Consider the following 16,246-nt stretch of genomic DNA (forward strand, 5'->3'; position numbering starts at 1 on the left):
GAGAAGTATACTTCTCCTAATCAAAGGCAGACTTCTGCTCAGCCTCAGGGAGTAGTTTATGTGTCTAGGCCCCTACACACTAAACAGGCCTTTTGCTATGGGACTTTTCCAGAAAACATTGGGAGTGGTTTGGCAGAATACTGAAACCTGAAGCTCAGTGAATAATACTATAGCTGAGTGCTGATTTGCCCATGTGCAGAAAATGTGTGGCTTGCAGGTGGCCATTCTGCTAGTGTCCCTGACTCCGAGTTGCCCCTGAAGGATCTCAGTAGTTGGCAAAGCATTTGTGATGCTAGTAGCTGCAAGAGAGTATGGTTAGGGACTCTGTTCTTAGGGGACAAGAATGGTGGTGGCAACAATAAAAGTGCTTGCTGAAGAAACGTCTGAGTAGTGTGCTTTGGTTCTTTGGGTCTTTTCAAGCAGGAGAGAGTTGATAAAGGGATCGAGACAGATGGCTCCAATCTGAGTGGAGTGAGTGCCAAGTGTGCCTGGGATGATCTGAGCCGGCCCCCTGAGGATGACGATGACAGCAGGAGTATTTGTATTGGGATGCAGCCTCGGAGACTTTCTGGAAAAGGTGAGACCTCTGCTTACCTCAAACTTTACCCTCTAACTCCTTTCTCGTGCCCATTCTGTTCTAAGTTAATCCTTTCCTCTTTTTCCAACATTTTCCTTCTGAGCCCTGGTTTACATTATCTCTTGTGATGGCTTTCTAATAGAAAAAATACATTCTTGTAGTTTTCTTGCCTAGCCATAGTTTAAATGGAAATCATTCTCTCCCATTGCAGTGTGATTAAGAGTATTTCATTAGCCTCTTTCTGGGTGGCATTTGTTTCCTGAGTGTATTTTTTTGAAGTATACCATTCACAGTGATAATTTTTTACATCTGCCCATGGAAAACTGAGCTAATGGAAATGAGCTGGAGTCATGGGGCAATTACAGAAAAGGGGTAAAGACCACCAGAGATGGAGATTGAGTTGAATCAGAATTGATGCAGAGCAGAGCTCTTGCATCAAGCCCAATAAAGCCACAGGTAATAGAAGAATGAGTCCAATGCATAAATTTCCAGTAGGGACAGGACTTTCCTACGGAGGTGAAGTGCCTTGGATTGCTTACAGGTGAGGTACAGAGCTGTTGACAGCTCCTTCTAAGCTCTTAAGAGGGATCATGAGCAGCCCTGATCAACAAAGCTAGGCCACAGCTCAAATCAAATGACGATTTGTGATGTTGGGTGTGCACTCGATTGGTTGGGTACAAGAATACTTGGTGAGTTTTAGCAAAGAGTACAGTAAATTAATTCCAAAAGAAAAAATCTGAAATATTAATTTGTAGATAACAAATGATTATAAATTTCACTTCTACTTTGTGAGCATTTTCTCAGCCACTTCATTTTTTAAATGGTTAATACATTTATAGCTTGAACCATGTCTCTTCTAACAAAGATAAGGTGACATTTGTAGAAGATTTTCTATTTCCAGCCTTTCCCTAATGGGGCAACATTTTAAGAAAACTCCATTACAAATATTTGACCCTTTTCTTTCCTTCCTGTTTATTCTGCATATGTGCCAAGCTTAATAGGAAATTCAGAGAGGGTATGCAGTTATAAGAATCATTCAGTTGAACTTGACACAAGGGCTGGTTTTTTTCTTTTTTTGAGGATCCAGAAGTTTTATCCAAAGGTTCAGCTGACTGGCTTTCTTTCGTGGTGGACAATGTACAGAGGAGCCTGCTTAGATCAAAATGTCATTATAGAGAAGCAGACCAACTCAGAAAACTTTATCTCAAAGGCCAGCAAAGTCTCTTTAAAAATAAACCTTCCAAAGAAGTTAAACTTCTAGTAAAGCAGGTTAGTGGATCACAGGAGAGAATTTGACTATTTTCATGAAATTCAGCCTGTCCCTCCGTCCCTTGCCCAGCAAAATCTAAGGAGTACTAAAAGTCTCCTAGGTATGGAGTTGAAGAGAAGTGACTGGGGACAGGTCTTCCCTGTATGGCCCAATTCAGGGTGCCCCTAAACAGAAGGCTCAGATAGAATCTGGCAGCTGAGTATGAATGGCACCACATATATGCTTATGAGTGATAATGCAGGGAACATGTCAGTCAAAGCTGTCATGTCTGCTATTATTCCTAACCATGTGGCAGTGTCCTTCTCCCTTAAAAGATTTCAGTGGTTCATAAAGGGCTTCCTTGTTGGTAACTATGAGTAACAGTGGGCAGCATGGAAGGGGGTAAGCATGTATCTTAGGCAAAGAAAGGAAAATGACCCATTCCTCCTAGCCAAAGAGAGAGTGAAATACCCTGTCCTGTACATCCCTTGAGGTTCAGACCCAAATCCTTTTCAACAGAAAACAAGCTAATCATATTTCTGGGTACCTAGACAACTGCTCGGGACCAGCATGATTTCTTTTCCCCAGGTTTGATAGTATCTTCCAGCTCAACAGCTCTGCCAGATTTGGGGTGCTCCACAGAGTATCAAGTGACCAAGCTCTGTCTTTGCAGATACAGAGCAAATCAGAGAGACCCTGAGGAGGGGACTGGAGATCAACAGTAAACCTGTTCTCCCTCCAATCAATACCCAGCGGCAGAATGGCTTGAATCACGACCGAGCACCGTAAGTCTCTGGCCCCTCTAGGCATTTAAGCCATGTGTCCCCAGTGAGCCACTTCCTATCTCAGGACTCAGAGGGGGTTCTGTCTTTAAGAACTTTCATCTCCAATAAGATAGCAGTGGATCTTTTGTCCCCACCCTACTCCTTTCCCTTCATGAAAAAGAACAAAGACTGGGCTTATAGAAACCAAGGATTTTTTTGCAACTTGATAAAAAGAATGGTGGGGTAGGGGGGATGGCTGACATGAAAGTTTCCAGTTGTAAAAGTCTTTTAAAGAGTCACTGCAGGGTGTGAATATAAACATCTTTAAATATTTACATGGGCTCTGTGTGAGGCTGGGTTGGGATGGAATCAGATTTGGGACCTTCCAGCTTTGAATGGGACCATTGTAAAGCACATTGCCGCTTTCCTTATCTTAGTTACTGCTGTAGTTGCCCTTCCTTCCTGAGGCTTGGTCTTCAGCTCCCATCTGCGTCTCTATAAGCCTCCTCCCTAGCCAACCGGTAGAAGTTCTTGCTGGAACCTGAGCCCCATTTTCTTGCTGCCCCAGGAGGGAAAACCCTTGGCAGATCTCCCTTCACTTTCATTTAGGCTGCCACTTGTGGGTGCAGTTTATACCTACATGACTGTCCAAGAAGAGGTTCTGCTCCATGGCCATCTCAGATATCATGGTTTAGTCTTGGATTTTTTTTTTTTCTCTCGTCCAGGCAAGTGCACTGTGCGTCAGATGCTTTCCCCTTTGAGCCAATAGGTTCTCTCAAGACACAGTGTAGCAGTTCCTCAATTGATAAATGGCCAAAGGATATGAACAGGCAATTTTCAGAGGAAGAAATTAAAGATATCTATAATCATGAAAAAATGCTCCAGATCACTTTTGATTAGAGAGATGCAAATCAAAACAACTCTGAGGTACCACATCACACCAGAAGATGATAAATGTTGGAGAGGATGTGGGAGAGTTGGAACACTAATTCATTGTTGTTGGAGCTGTGAGCTCATCCAGCCATTCTGGAGAGCAGTTTGGAACTATGCCCAAAGGGCTACAAAAATGTGCATACCCTTGGACCCAGCAATATCGCTTCTAGGACTGTATCCCCCACGGATCATAAAAATAGGATAAGGTCCCACATGTACAAAAATATTTATAGCAGCATTCTTTATGGTGGCCAAAAACTGGAAATCAAGGGGATGCCTATCAAAATGGCTGAGTAAATTATGGAATACTATTGTGCTATAAGAAATGATGAACAGGAAGACTTCAGAGAGGCCTGGAAAGATTTATATGATCTGATGCTGAGTGAAAGGAGCAGAACCAGGAGAACTTTGTGGACAGCAACGAGCATAGTGTGCGAGAGTTTTTTCTGGTAGACTTGGAACTTCATAGCAATGCAAGGACTTTAAAAAAAAAATTCCCAATGCTCTTCTAAGGCAAAATGCCCTCCACATCCAGAGAAAGAGCTATGGAAGTCAATTGCAGAATGTGGCAGATCATTTTTTTGTGTGTATTATGTTTTGGTTTGTTATATGATTTGTCCCATTTATTTTAGTTCTTCTATACAGCATGACTATAGTGAAAATATATTTAATAGGAATGTATGTGTAGATCCTGTATAAAATTGTATGCCATCTCGGGGAGGGAGGGGGAAAGTGTGGGGTAGGTAGGGGAAAAAAAAATCTAAGTTATGTGGTAGTGATTGTAGAACACTAAAAATAAATAAAATTAATATAAAAAAATTTTTTAAAAGACATAGTGTAGCAGTCAAGGGGTATGTATTCCCTACCCTTTGGTCCTAATGCCAACAGCAACTGTGCCAGAGAAGCTCTGCCCTGGGTGCTTGTGTAGCTGAAAAGTGACCTCATCCCAGGCTAGAAATACCAGTGTCTGCTACCAGTAAGAGGTTAATTTATCTGTCTAGGGGAAAGTGTGTTGCTAGAAAATGGAACTTTGTTAGAAAGTCTGGTAGAAAATTCCTGATGATGTGTCTCATAGGAGATGATGTTTTTAAAAAGAAACAAAAACTTATAGGAAGGCCCAGTATTCCAGACTGGTTAGTAGTCTAGACAGATCATTAATTGCTTTCTTTTCTTTTTTTAAATTCATTTTTATTTTATTTTCTAAATTCTCTTTCCTCCTCCCTCACCTATTGAGAAGGCAAGAAAAATAAAATCCATTATAAATACATATAGCCATGCAAAACAAATTTTTGCATTAGCCATGTTCCAGAAAAAAAAAAGTAGGCCAAAAAAAGAAAGAAATATAAGAAAATATGCTTCAATGAGTCCTTTGGAATTGTGGTTAGTCATTGTGTTGTTAGAATTATTACTGAGTCTTTCGAAGTTGATTATATTCACAATATTGCTCTTTCTGTATAAGTTTTTCTCCTGGTTGTGCCCACTTTCCTTTGTATCAGTTCATATAAGTCTTTGCAGGTTTTTCTAAAACCATCCCCCTCATCATTTCTTACAGCACAGTAGTATACCGTTGCATTCATATACCTTAAGTTGTTCCATTTGTCCCTAATTGATATGTATCCCCTCAGTTTCCAGGTCTTTGCCACCACTAAAAGAGCTGCTACAAATATTTTTGTACATATGGGGTCCTTTTCCTCCTCCTTTGATCTTTTTGACATATAGACCTCGTAGTGGTATCAGTGGGTCAAAGGGTATGTACAGTTTAATAGCTTTTTGGGCATAGTTCCAAATCGCTTTCCAGAATAATTGAACTGGTTCACACCTCTACCATAAATAGTGCTTTTGTAAGAAATCGTTGTTGAGTATTTGATGTGTGTCAGCCTATGCTAGGTCCTCTTGAGGAGATGAGAAATAGGTTTTCTGTTATCAGGGAGCTCATTTAGTGGAGGAGATAGAACCAGTATACATGAGAAAACAACTAATGTATACTGGTTGCCAATTCCAAGAGTGTCCAAAGACTGGCTTATAATGTTTCCTAAAGATGACCTTTGACCTTGAGATTGCTGGGACCCTATTGACTTTTCCTGGTAGTGAATGGAACAGTGTGCTATGATTCTGATCCTAGCTTAAGCAGAAAGCCCTGGAGTGGTTCATTACACAATTTCTCAGATACTTTCATTCCTCTAATGAGAACACATCATCTGGTAGCCTAAGTCATGGTGAGATTCTTTAGTGGAAAGGTTCCTCAAAAAACCAAATAACATCATTTCATTGGTTCTAATAGAGTATTAAGAAATAATTGTTTATGTTTTACATAACTTCACATTTGTAATTGATATTATATTGTCATCTTAATGGGTGGCAAGGGGCAGGAGGGAAAGAATTTAGAGATCAAAATTTTAAAAAATGAATGTTAAAAAAGGAAATAATTGTTGACCAAGTTAAAGTTCATAGCAGTTTGCATTTAACTAGAATATACCAGCACAAAGTTTCCTTTTCTTCTCTGGAAGTACTTGAGCCTCTGAGAGTGTGTAGACCATAGAATGGAATTTTAGACCTGAAAGGTACCTTATGAATTATCTGCCCCCTCATTTTACAAATGAGAAAACAGAGGCTGAACAGTTAGATGGTTTGCTCTCCAGGATCAGGTAGCTTCTTAATAGCATCGCCAAAAATAGAACCCAGGTCTCTTGACTCCTCATCTAGTACCTAGTCAATCCTACATACTATCTGTGTGTGCATATCCCCCTATGCTCTAATATCGTGCCCAGCTATAGCTGTGAAGTATTTTATAATAGGAACATTTCAGAGATTCAAGTTCCCAGATCATACCTGGATATACACTGTACTCAGATGTCACTTTTCAAGGTTGGAAAGCTTTTAGGGTTTATTGGAAATTTGCACCCTGAATCTAAGGCTCACTGGAGTGGTTATGGCTCTCAGCTTGCAGGCTGACTGCAGAGAGATTTCTGGCATCGAGGAGATTTATAAAGGAGAGAAGTGAGTAGGGTCATGGTGACCTGCCTTTTTTGAGTCTGAAACATGCATAGCCAAGGAACCAGGGAATGTTTCATAGTGTTGAATTCTGCAGGCTGCGTTATTACTAATACAACAGAAACCAATATGTTAAGAAGTAGATGGAGGGGGGCGGAGCCAAGATGGCAGAGTAGAAAGACGCACATACACATAGCTCCGAACCCACAACTCACAGAACGGCTAGAGAGAACCAACTCACGGTGAATTCTGCACCCAGAGGCCACGGAATATTGGAGCGAGGGAGATTTCTGTTCCGGAGAGACCTGCAAACCTCTCGCAAAAGGTCCGTCGCGCTGCAGACGCGGAGCCCAGCCCAGACCTGCGGCGGCCGCGGCTCCGAGAGGTACAGATCCGAGCAGGCTTCAGGGACAGGATCTCCAGTGGCAGCACAAACCCCCCCCCCCCACAAGTGACGAGGGTCGGTGAGAGAGTCTCTTTGGCAGGTCGAGAGGGGAGTGGGGTGCCCCCATAATTCAGGCCCCCCCGGGAGGTAGAAGCTGAGAGGCGGCTGCAGACAGGGGCTCCCCAAGCAGGCGGGAGCCAGGATCCATTGTGGAAGGTCTGTGCATAAACCCCCTGAGGGAACAGAGCCTGAGAGGCGGCCCTGCCCCGACCTGACCATCTGAACTTAATTCTCACACTGAATAGCAGCCCTGCCCCCGCCAAAAGCCCTAAGGCTGGAAGCAGCATTTGAATCTCAGTCCCCAAACGCTGGCTGGGAGGACCAGGAGGCTAGGTGGGTGTGAGGAGAATATTCAGAGGTCAAGCCACTGGCTGGGGAGAATGCCCAGAAAAGGGAAAAGAAATAAAACTATTGAAGGGTACTTTCTCGGAGAAAAGATACTTCCTCCCTTCCTTTCTGACGAGGAAGAACAATGCTTACCATCAGGCAAAGACACAGAAATCAAGGATTCTGTGTCCCAGCCCACCCAATGGGCTCAGGCCATGGAAGAGCTCAAAAAGAATTTTGAAAATCAAGTTAGAGAGGTGGAGGAAAAACTGGGAAGAGAAACGAGAGGGATGAAAGAGAAGCATGAAAAGCAGATCAGCTCCCTGCTAAAGGAGAACCAAAAACATCTTGAAGAAATTAACACCTTGAAAACTAGCCTAACTCAATTGGCAAAAGAGGTTCAAAAGGCCAATGACGAGAAGAATGCTTTCAAAAGCAGAATTAGCCAAATGGAAAAGGAGATTCAAAAGCTCACTGAAGAAAATAGATCTTTCAAAACTGGAATGGCACAGATGGACGCTAAGGACTTTATGAGAAAGACAGATATCACAGAACATAGCGTGAAGATTCGAAAAATGGAAGATAATGTGAAATATCTTATTGGAAAAACAACTGACCTGGAAAATAGAATCAGGAGAGACAATGTAAAAATTCTGGGACTACCTGAAAACCATGATCAAAAGAAGAGCCTAGACATCATCTTCCATGAAATTATCAAGGAAAACTGCCCTGAGATTCTAGAACCAGAGGGCAAAATAAATATTCAAGGAATCCGCAGAACACCGCATGAAAGAGATCCAAAAAGAGAAACTCCTAGGAGCATTGTGGCCAAATTCCAGAATTCCCAGGTGAAAGAGAAAATATTGCAAGCAGTTAGAAAGAAACAATTCAAGTATTGTGGAAATACAATCAGGATAACACAAGATCTAGCACCCTCTACATTAAGGGATCGAAGGGAATGGAATAGGATATTCCAGAAGTCAAAGGAACTGGGACTAAAACCAAGAATCACCTACCCAGCAAAACTGAGTATAATACTTCAGGAAAAAAAATGGTCTTTCAATTAAATAGAGGATTTTCAAATTTTCTTGATGAAAAGACCAGAGCTGAAAAGAAAATTTTACTTTCTAACACAAGAATGAAGAGAACCATGAAAAGGTGAACAGCAAAGAGAAGTCACAAGGGACTTACTAAAGTTGAACTGTTTACATTCCTACATGGAAAGACAATATTTGTAACTCTTGAAACATTTCAGTATCTGGGTACTGGGTGGGAGTACACACACACACACACACACACACACACATGCACACACACACACATACATAGAGACAGAGTGCACAGAGTGAATTGAAGAGGATGGGATCATATCTTAAAAAAAAAAAATGAAATCAAGCAGTGAGAGAGAAATATTGGGAGGAGAAAGGGAGAAGTTGAATGGGGCAAATTATCTCTCATAAAAGAGGCAAGCAAAAGACTTATTAGTGGAGGGATAAAGAGGGGAGGCAAGAGAAAAACATGAGGTCTACTCTCATCACATTCCACCAAAGGAAAGAATAAAATGCACACTCATTTTGATAGGAAAACCTATCTCATAATACAGGAAAGTGGGGGACAGGGGCACAAGCAGGGTGGGGGGGAGGATGGAGGGGAGGGCATGGGGAGGAGAATGTAATCCGAGGTCGACACTCATGGGGAGGGAAAGGATCATGAGAGAATAGAAGTAATGGGGGACAGGACAGGATGGAGGGAAATATAGTTAGTCCTATACAATACAACTAGTATGGAAATCATTTGCAAAACTACACAGATTTGGCCTATATTGAATTGCTTGTCTTCCAAGGGGAAAGGGTGGAGAGGGAGGGAGCTAAAGATGTTGGAACTCAAAGTGTTAGGATCAAATGTAATGTTCTTACCACTGGGAAATAAGAAATACAGGTTAAGGGGTCAAGAAAGCTATCTGGCCCTACAGGACAAAAGAGAAGATGGAGACAAGGGCAGGGAGGGAGGATAGAGGGGAGAGCAGATTGGTCACAGGGGCAATTAGAATGCTTGGGTTTGGGGGAGGGGAGGGGATAAAAGGGGAGAAAATTTGTAACCCAAAATTTTCTGAAAATAAATGTTAAAAGTTAAATTAAAAAAAAAAAAAGTAGATGCAAAATGGTTTCTCTTTTACATAAGAACATTGTTGGATACTTTCCTCACTCTCCCCAGGGTTGAACTCCTGCTGTCTTGAGGAACAAGGGAAATGTACTCAGTTCAGATCAGTAAGCAGGTTCTTAATATCCATGCTGCCCAGTCTGGGACTTGACCTCATTTCTGATAGACCAAGTTGATTACAATTAAAGAAGTGGTCCATAAATATGCTTGCACAACTCTGCTGCATCTCCCCCATGGTAGTAGCAATCAGCGTGTGAGTTATTTGGTCTATGTGTTTGATTTCTATTTAGTCAGGCTCTCAGTGCTGTGTAGTAGTAACATTCACCTTTGGGGTTCTAAGCGGGTCTTTTTCTTTCCTGCAAGTGTACTGAAGAGAAGCTGAGAGGCAGCGAAGTCTAGTGGTTAGAACAACAAATCAGAAATTGGGTCATCAACATATCTCTCATTGATTTAGATAAAAGGGAGTTATCACTCTGCTCATGCTTAAGTCTCAGCCCATAAAGCAGGTATGACCTTATTTGCTCTGTTCACGGGGATGCTCCAGGGAGTCATAAATTCATGATTAGAAGTTGATTGATAGGCATAATACAAGGTATCCCAAAAGTCTCAGTGTAATTTTGAGCTCCTAAAGGTTAAAACATGACCTAAGTTAACTAAAGCTTAAGACTGCAACTGTACTTTTAGGACACTCTGTGTATGTAAAAATACCAATTTCTAGCAAAGCAGTAGAACTGATTTATAATCATGTAATTAGAGATACAGTTAAAACCTATATTATTTGGTTACCTTGTTATCTTAGGCTTTAACTTTTGAGGTGTTGGGTTTGGGATCATAGTTACTGTATAAAATGGCTTTTTCAAAGTAGGATCTATTTCACTTATGTTAAAAAATAAAACCAAAAAATCCTTATATCTAATATTGTCACTTTGAGACCTGGGACTTTTTATGAGTTATTTCTCTCTTCCCATGAATCTCTTCCCCTCTGAATAACCTGGGCTTCTACCTCTCCTGTTCTTGTTTCATTCCTGCTCTTCTCCCACTCCCTTCAGGAAAGAAGAGTCACCAGCCCCCTCCATGGCCCATTCCAACTCCTACATTCCAACCATAAAATATGTATTTGGCTTTTCCTGAAATGATCTGCTGAGAAAACCTTATTCTGGCACCTCCCCCTAGTGAGTCTGCCTAGGGATAAGGCAGCCAGGGAACCATGCAAAACAAATTTTTCACCACACTGAGGACAGTAGCACATTAAAAGCTGAGATTCTTAAATGTTCTCACATGACTGGGAAATAAATGACCAGGCATACTTGCTGTTTAGAGTCATTAAATTTTGAAATTTTGTTATTTTTTTGGTCAGAGATGATCTAATGGATTTCAGCCCTTAACTTTTCCATTCCAGTTTTCTCCAGAATAATCTGGGAAAATGATAATTATCAGGTTCATTGTTTCTGATAACAGAGAAGTCTGAATTCCTACCAGGCTATAGTTGTAAGAGCTAGTAACTTGTCTGACTTTGGAGATCTTATCCTGACTCTACAGGTGACTCACTAACCAGGGCCAAATCTATCTATTGATGCTTCTTCCTTTTGGAGTGGGCCCGTATGATGGGAAGAACTGCAGAGTTAAAGTGTGTGTGTGTGTGTGTGTGTGTGTGTGTGTGTGTGTGTGTGTGTGTGCGTGCGTGTGCATGCCCACACGCACTCACCCATGCATGCACATGTGTAGATTCCCAGTTACTAGTGAAAAACTTGAATATAAGGTAATTTGGAAAGCAGAATCATAGATTTTTACATATGAAAAGGACTCTTAGAAATCATCTATCCAGAGGTATAAAAGTAGCAGCCTGCAGCAAAAGTAAATGGCTAATAAAAATGCAGTACGACATAGACAATGTGTCTTTGTGGTTTTCTCTGTCAGAGCTTAGCCAATAGGGCTGTTTCTGTTTGAGTTTGGTGCCTTTGATCTAATCCCTTTCCTTTTACAAATGAGCATCCTGAAGGAAGCCCAGAGGGATGAAATATCTTAACCAAATTCATAGTCTAGCAAAGCAAAAACTAGAACCTGGGTCTCCTGCTTATCTTTCAATTTACTTATTATCCTTTAACTTCCTATGAGGAATTCAGAAGATTCTTGATCCTTTAAAAATACTCCTCTCATGTATATAATATGCACAAAATGCTCTCTTTATCTACCCTCGTTCAAGTGACAAAAATTGCACCTTTTTCTTTCCTACTCCCTAATCCCTATAATTTGGATGGGAAATCAAAAGGGACCTGAAGAAAAGTCATTGTGACATACTAAGAGCTGGTTCCTGTTCTAGGAGGAGAACACAGAACTGACATTAGAACCCAGATCTCCTTATTTGCTCCAAGTCTAGTATTCTTTCCACAGTGAAAGAACCTCTCTCTTGGAGTTAGGAGAGATCTGAGTTCTAATTCTGCCTCTTAGTTTGTTCATTGATAAAATGGGAATAACAGTCATTCTCAAAGTGCTGTAAAATTGTGAATTGTTATCATCACAGTGAAAAGTACAACCATCATTCTGAGCTAAATTTTTCTCTCTGCCTAGATTGTGCAAGAATTTCTCAAGTACATGTTTTACCAAAATGGCCCAGGAAATTGAAGTTTATAGAGAAAACTTTTCCCACTTCCCCATAGTCTGTCTTTTTGTGTGTGCCTTCCTTCCTATCTCTCTGGAGTTTTTATGACTCAAGTATTTTGTTCCTTAAGCCCAAGGTTTTCTTAACTTATGACCTTGCCCAGGAGCACATAATTCTTCTTGTTCCTATATCAATGAGCCTATAAGGAGCCTGAGATTTGAGAGAGGAAAATGTTTGGTTTACTCCCAACTTTTCATTGTTTCAGAGTGAAGGGAGTTGTATTTGTGCTATGGGGAAGCTATAGTCATGTGTTGCAAATCAAGCTTCCAGTACTTCAGGAGGTCTTTGCAGGGCCCCCCCAACCCACCCCAAGCTGCTAGTGCCTCCCCTATAAGGCTCCATTCAGTGTATTCCCTATTAATCTTGTATGCACCAATTTATGTATCTGTTGTCTAACCCATTAGAATGTAAGGTTCTTGAGGGCAGGAACTATTTTTTCTTCTTTATATCCTCAGTGTAGTACGGTATCTAGTGTATAGTGTAAGTGCTTAATAAATTTCTTGTTGATTGATGTTGTTGTCATGAAAGACAGTGATTAAGATTCATGATCTCCAAGGTTATATGTGTCTGCCCTAAGGCCAGGGTTTAGGAACTGGTCATGGCAGAGAAGCATCATTGTTTTTAATGGAGACAGATATTTCAAAAGGAGGCAGCTGTCTTTCCTATAGTGTCCTGGAAAGACTACATAGATAGGACTGAGGCAGGAGTGAAAGATGCTGGGAATGGACTGTCCATGCCCTGTTTTCTTTTTTCTATTAATTTTTTTGTTTTCAGTTTTCTACAATCATTTCCATAAATCTTAGATTTTTTCCTCCTCCTTCCTCCCCTCCCCCCCAAAATGGTGTGCAGTCGGTCTCATATAAGTTCTACACTACATTCTTACTAAATATATTTTCACCTTAGTCATGTTGCATGGAACAATTAAAATGAATGGGAGAAATCATGAGAAAAAAACAAAATACAAGAGAAAATAGTTTGCTTCATTCTGCAATCCAATTCCATAGTTCTTTTTCTGGATGTGGATGGCATTTTGCCTCGAGTCCATTGGGAATTTTTTAGGTCCCTTGCTGTAAAGGGCTAAGTCTACCAGAAAAATTCGTCGCACACTGTGGTTGTTGCTGTGTACAGAGTTCTCCTGGTTCTGCTCCTTTCACTCAGCATCAGTTCATATAAGTCCTTCCAGGCCTCTCTGAACTCTTTCTGTCCACCATTTCTTATAGCACAATAGTATTCCATTACATTCATACACCACAATTTGTTCAATCATTTCCCAGTTGATGGGCATCCCCTTGATTTCCAGTTCTTGGCCACCACAAAGAGAGCTGCTGTTAATATTTTTTTGTACAAGTGGGACCCTTTCCCATTTTTAGGTTCTCTTTGGGATACAGTCCTGGAAGCGATATTGCTGGGTCAAAGGGTATGCACATTTTTGTAGCTCTTTGGGCATAGTTCCAAACCGCTCTCCAGAATGGCTGGATGAGCTCACAGCACCACCAACAATGAATTAGTATTCCAACTCTCCTACATCGTCTCCAACATTTATCATCTTCCTGTTTTGTCATGTTAGCCAATCTGATAGGTGTGATGTGGTACCTCAGAGTTGTTTTGATTTGCATCTCTCTAATTAATTATGATTTTGAACATTTTTTCATGTGACTATAGATAGTTTTAATTTCTTCCTCAGAAAACTGCCTATCAATTTCCTTTGACCACTTATCAAGTGGGGAATGACTTGTATTCTTGTACATTTGACTCAGTTCTCTATATATTTTAGAAATGAGGCCTTTATCACAGACACTAGTTGCAGAAATTCTTTCCCAGTTTTCTATTTCCCTCCTAATCTTGGTTGCATTAGGTTTGTTTGTGCAAAAACTTTTCAATTTAATGCAATCAAAATTAACCATTTTGCATTTCATAATGTTCTCTATCTCTTGTTTGGTTACATGCCCTGTTTTCAAAACTGAAAATGTCTTCCATGCTCACTTTGCTTAGGTTTTGTCTTTTTGTTATAACAATTTTATGTACCAGGCACTTCTGAACAGCTTTACCAAAAGAGTATACATTTGAAAATAGGAGAGGCAAGGAATTCACAACAAACATGACTTGGAGAAGCAAAAGTTTCCATTTTAACACCATTTCAATACAACAGAGCTCAATTCTCTGTTTTCAAAAGGAATTTAAATAAGGGCAGTTACAGACACTCTAACTCTAAACTTATGTTTTCAACAGCTTTGAGCTCCATCCAAATGCCCTTTCTTACTTGTTGGCATTGAACAGTGAGAGTGTTTTTATAAAGTATTTTATAAAACACATTGTTAGGGTCACCCAACACTTTAGCAGCAAAGCCCTCCTTTAAGAAGAAAAAAAGGAAGGCTTTGTTGGGGAGTTCAAGAGGGGAGATGACCCAAGGTCTTAGAAAAGGAAGAGTTGTAGATAGAACTCAAAGGAAAGAAAAGATCTTACTTTCTAAATCTGAGTCAAAAGAGTGAGCAACAGATGAAGAAAAAAATCCTCAGATTTAGGTCTTCACTGGCTAAAGCAATCAAGAGTTAATTAGGGGATAACTTGACTGAATGAATGTTGCATATGCTTCTTTTGCTTCAGCACCATTCTATTTAACCATAAAATTCACCTCCACCACCATTTGGTGGATACTGGTGTCATCTCTTTGATCTTTTGATAGTAATATGATCTGAACATTAGCATGTGTTGCTCTTTAGTATTTCCCTAATGACTAAAGCTTGTTTGTATATGTATCTATATAATTCCTACTACAGTGCCTGACTCAGCACCACTTTCAGGTGCTTGCATAGTGGATGATTTGTATCAATGATAATGGTCAGACATTAGTCATGTAGGAAATAGTAAGTGAAGAGGAGGAGGAATTCTGAAGAGATCCAGTGATTAGATTTGTAGAGGGAAAATTTAAGAGGACCTAAGAAGTTGAAGAAGAGCTAGAGGTAAAGTAGGAAGAAGGAATCAAGGAGAAAAAGCTAGAGCTCAAGGGAAAAGATGAGACTGAAGGAGAAAGGTTTGATACAGTGGGGGTATAAAATCTCCTTTAAAGTTTAAGGGATTTTTTTTTATTTTTGTCTTTGTATCTCCAGCACCTTGCACAGTACATGTTACGTAAGTAGCATTACATTAAGTAAATTTAGTAAATACTTGCTGATTGATTAATTCAAGGAAGACTTAAGCAGAAGGAGGATGCAAGGAGGAGAAAAAGAAGAAGGACCCCGGGGAAAAAAAAGAAGCTGACTTGGAAAGAGAAAAGGTAATTAGCAAGACAGAAAATAAGTAAGATCAGATTGTGAAACAAGGTAAGAGGTTAGTAACCTAAGAAAGAGGAAGTTTGGTGTCATGGTGCTAACTGTGAGGAGAAGATCACAACTCTAGAAGTGAAGACCACCACAAGCTAGTTACCACAGTGTTTCTCTAGGGGAGCTACTAACAAGCCAAAAAGGACTGAGGATCTCACTGCCAGAAGTATGGAAAGGAGGAAATGTTGTGCATAAAGGTGTGATGTTTGTATTTCTATTGCAAAGTGACTTATCTGTGCTCAAAATGGGGACTGGTCTCCCCCTTAGATTAAAAGGTAAATGGGTAAAATGAACTTCTGCAAGTTATCAGGAAAAAATGAAATGTTACTTTAAAAAAAAAACTTAATGACTCTAATGTTAAAACAAAAGTGAAAAAACTGAAGAGGCAGAGAAAAATACTGCAAACTGACCAGAAGTTAGAAGGTAAAAATGTGACACAGAGGAGAAAGGGAAGAAAAAGGATCACTAAACAAATAGGAGCTTCTCCCCAAGAGGAAACTGGTGGAAAAGGAGGAAGAAATTGCTTGTCTTGTAAGAAATGCTGTTGTGGATGTGCAGGTGCTGGCACAAGAGAGATCGTCAGTCATATCAGAGAAAAGAGAAAGCAGTGGTTGACAGCTCACCAATGAAGTGTACTGAGGCTGATATCAATGAGCTGGATGACAAAAAGAGGTCTGCTGTCTGCCCAGGGCATGCATCCAGGGTGTGACAGAGAACTCCCCAAATGACCACACAAAGGAACAAACCACAGACCTTGGGGCTCAACTCTGCCACTAACTATGGGCTTAGATAAGTCTTTTCCCTTCTATGGACCTCTTTCT

General features: G+C 40.5%; 1 protein-coding gene across 3 annotated transcripts in view; it reads left to right on the top strand.

Annotated features, from left to right (window-relative positions):
• Positions 1 to 16,246, top strand: part of SUFU (SUFU negative regulator of hedgehog signaling) — a 142,746-nt gene that overhangs the window by 93,981 nt on the left and 32,519 nt on the right. For 2 of the 3 annotated variants that reach the window (XM_072621112.1, XM_072621127.1), the window contains 2 exons: positions 421 to 577; positions 2,500 to 2,611. In XM_072621112.1, the coding sequence (XP_072477213.1) occupies positions 421 to 577; positions 2,500 to 2,611 (269 nt within the window). The remainder of the gene's footprint in view (positions 1 to 420; positions 578 to 2,499; positions 2,612 to 16,246) is intronic. The other variant, XM_072621116.1, reaches the window with a different exon arrangement.

The sequence above is a fragment of the Notamacropus eugenii genome, chromosome 1 (assembly GCF_028372415.1).
Source record: "Notamacropus eugenii isolate mMacEug1 chromosome 1, mMacEug1.pri_v2, whole genome shotgun sequence".
In the NCBI taxonomy this organism is placed as follows: Eukaryota; Metazoa; Chordata; class Mammalia; order Diprotodontia; family Macropodidae; genus Notamacropus; species Notamacropus eugenii.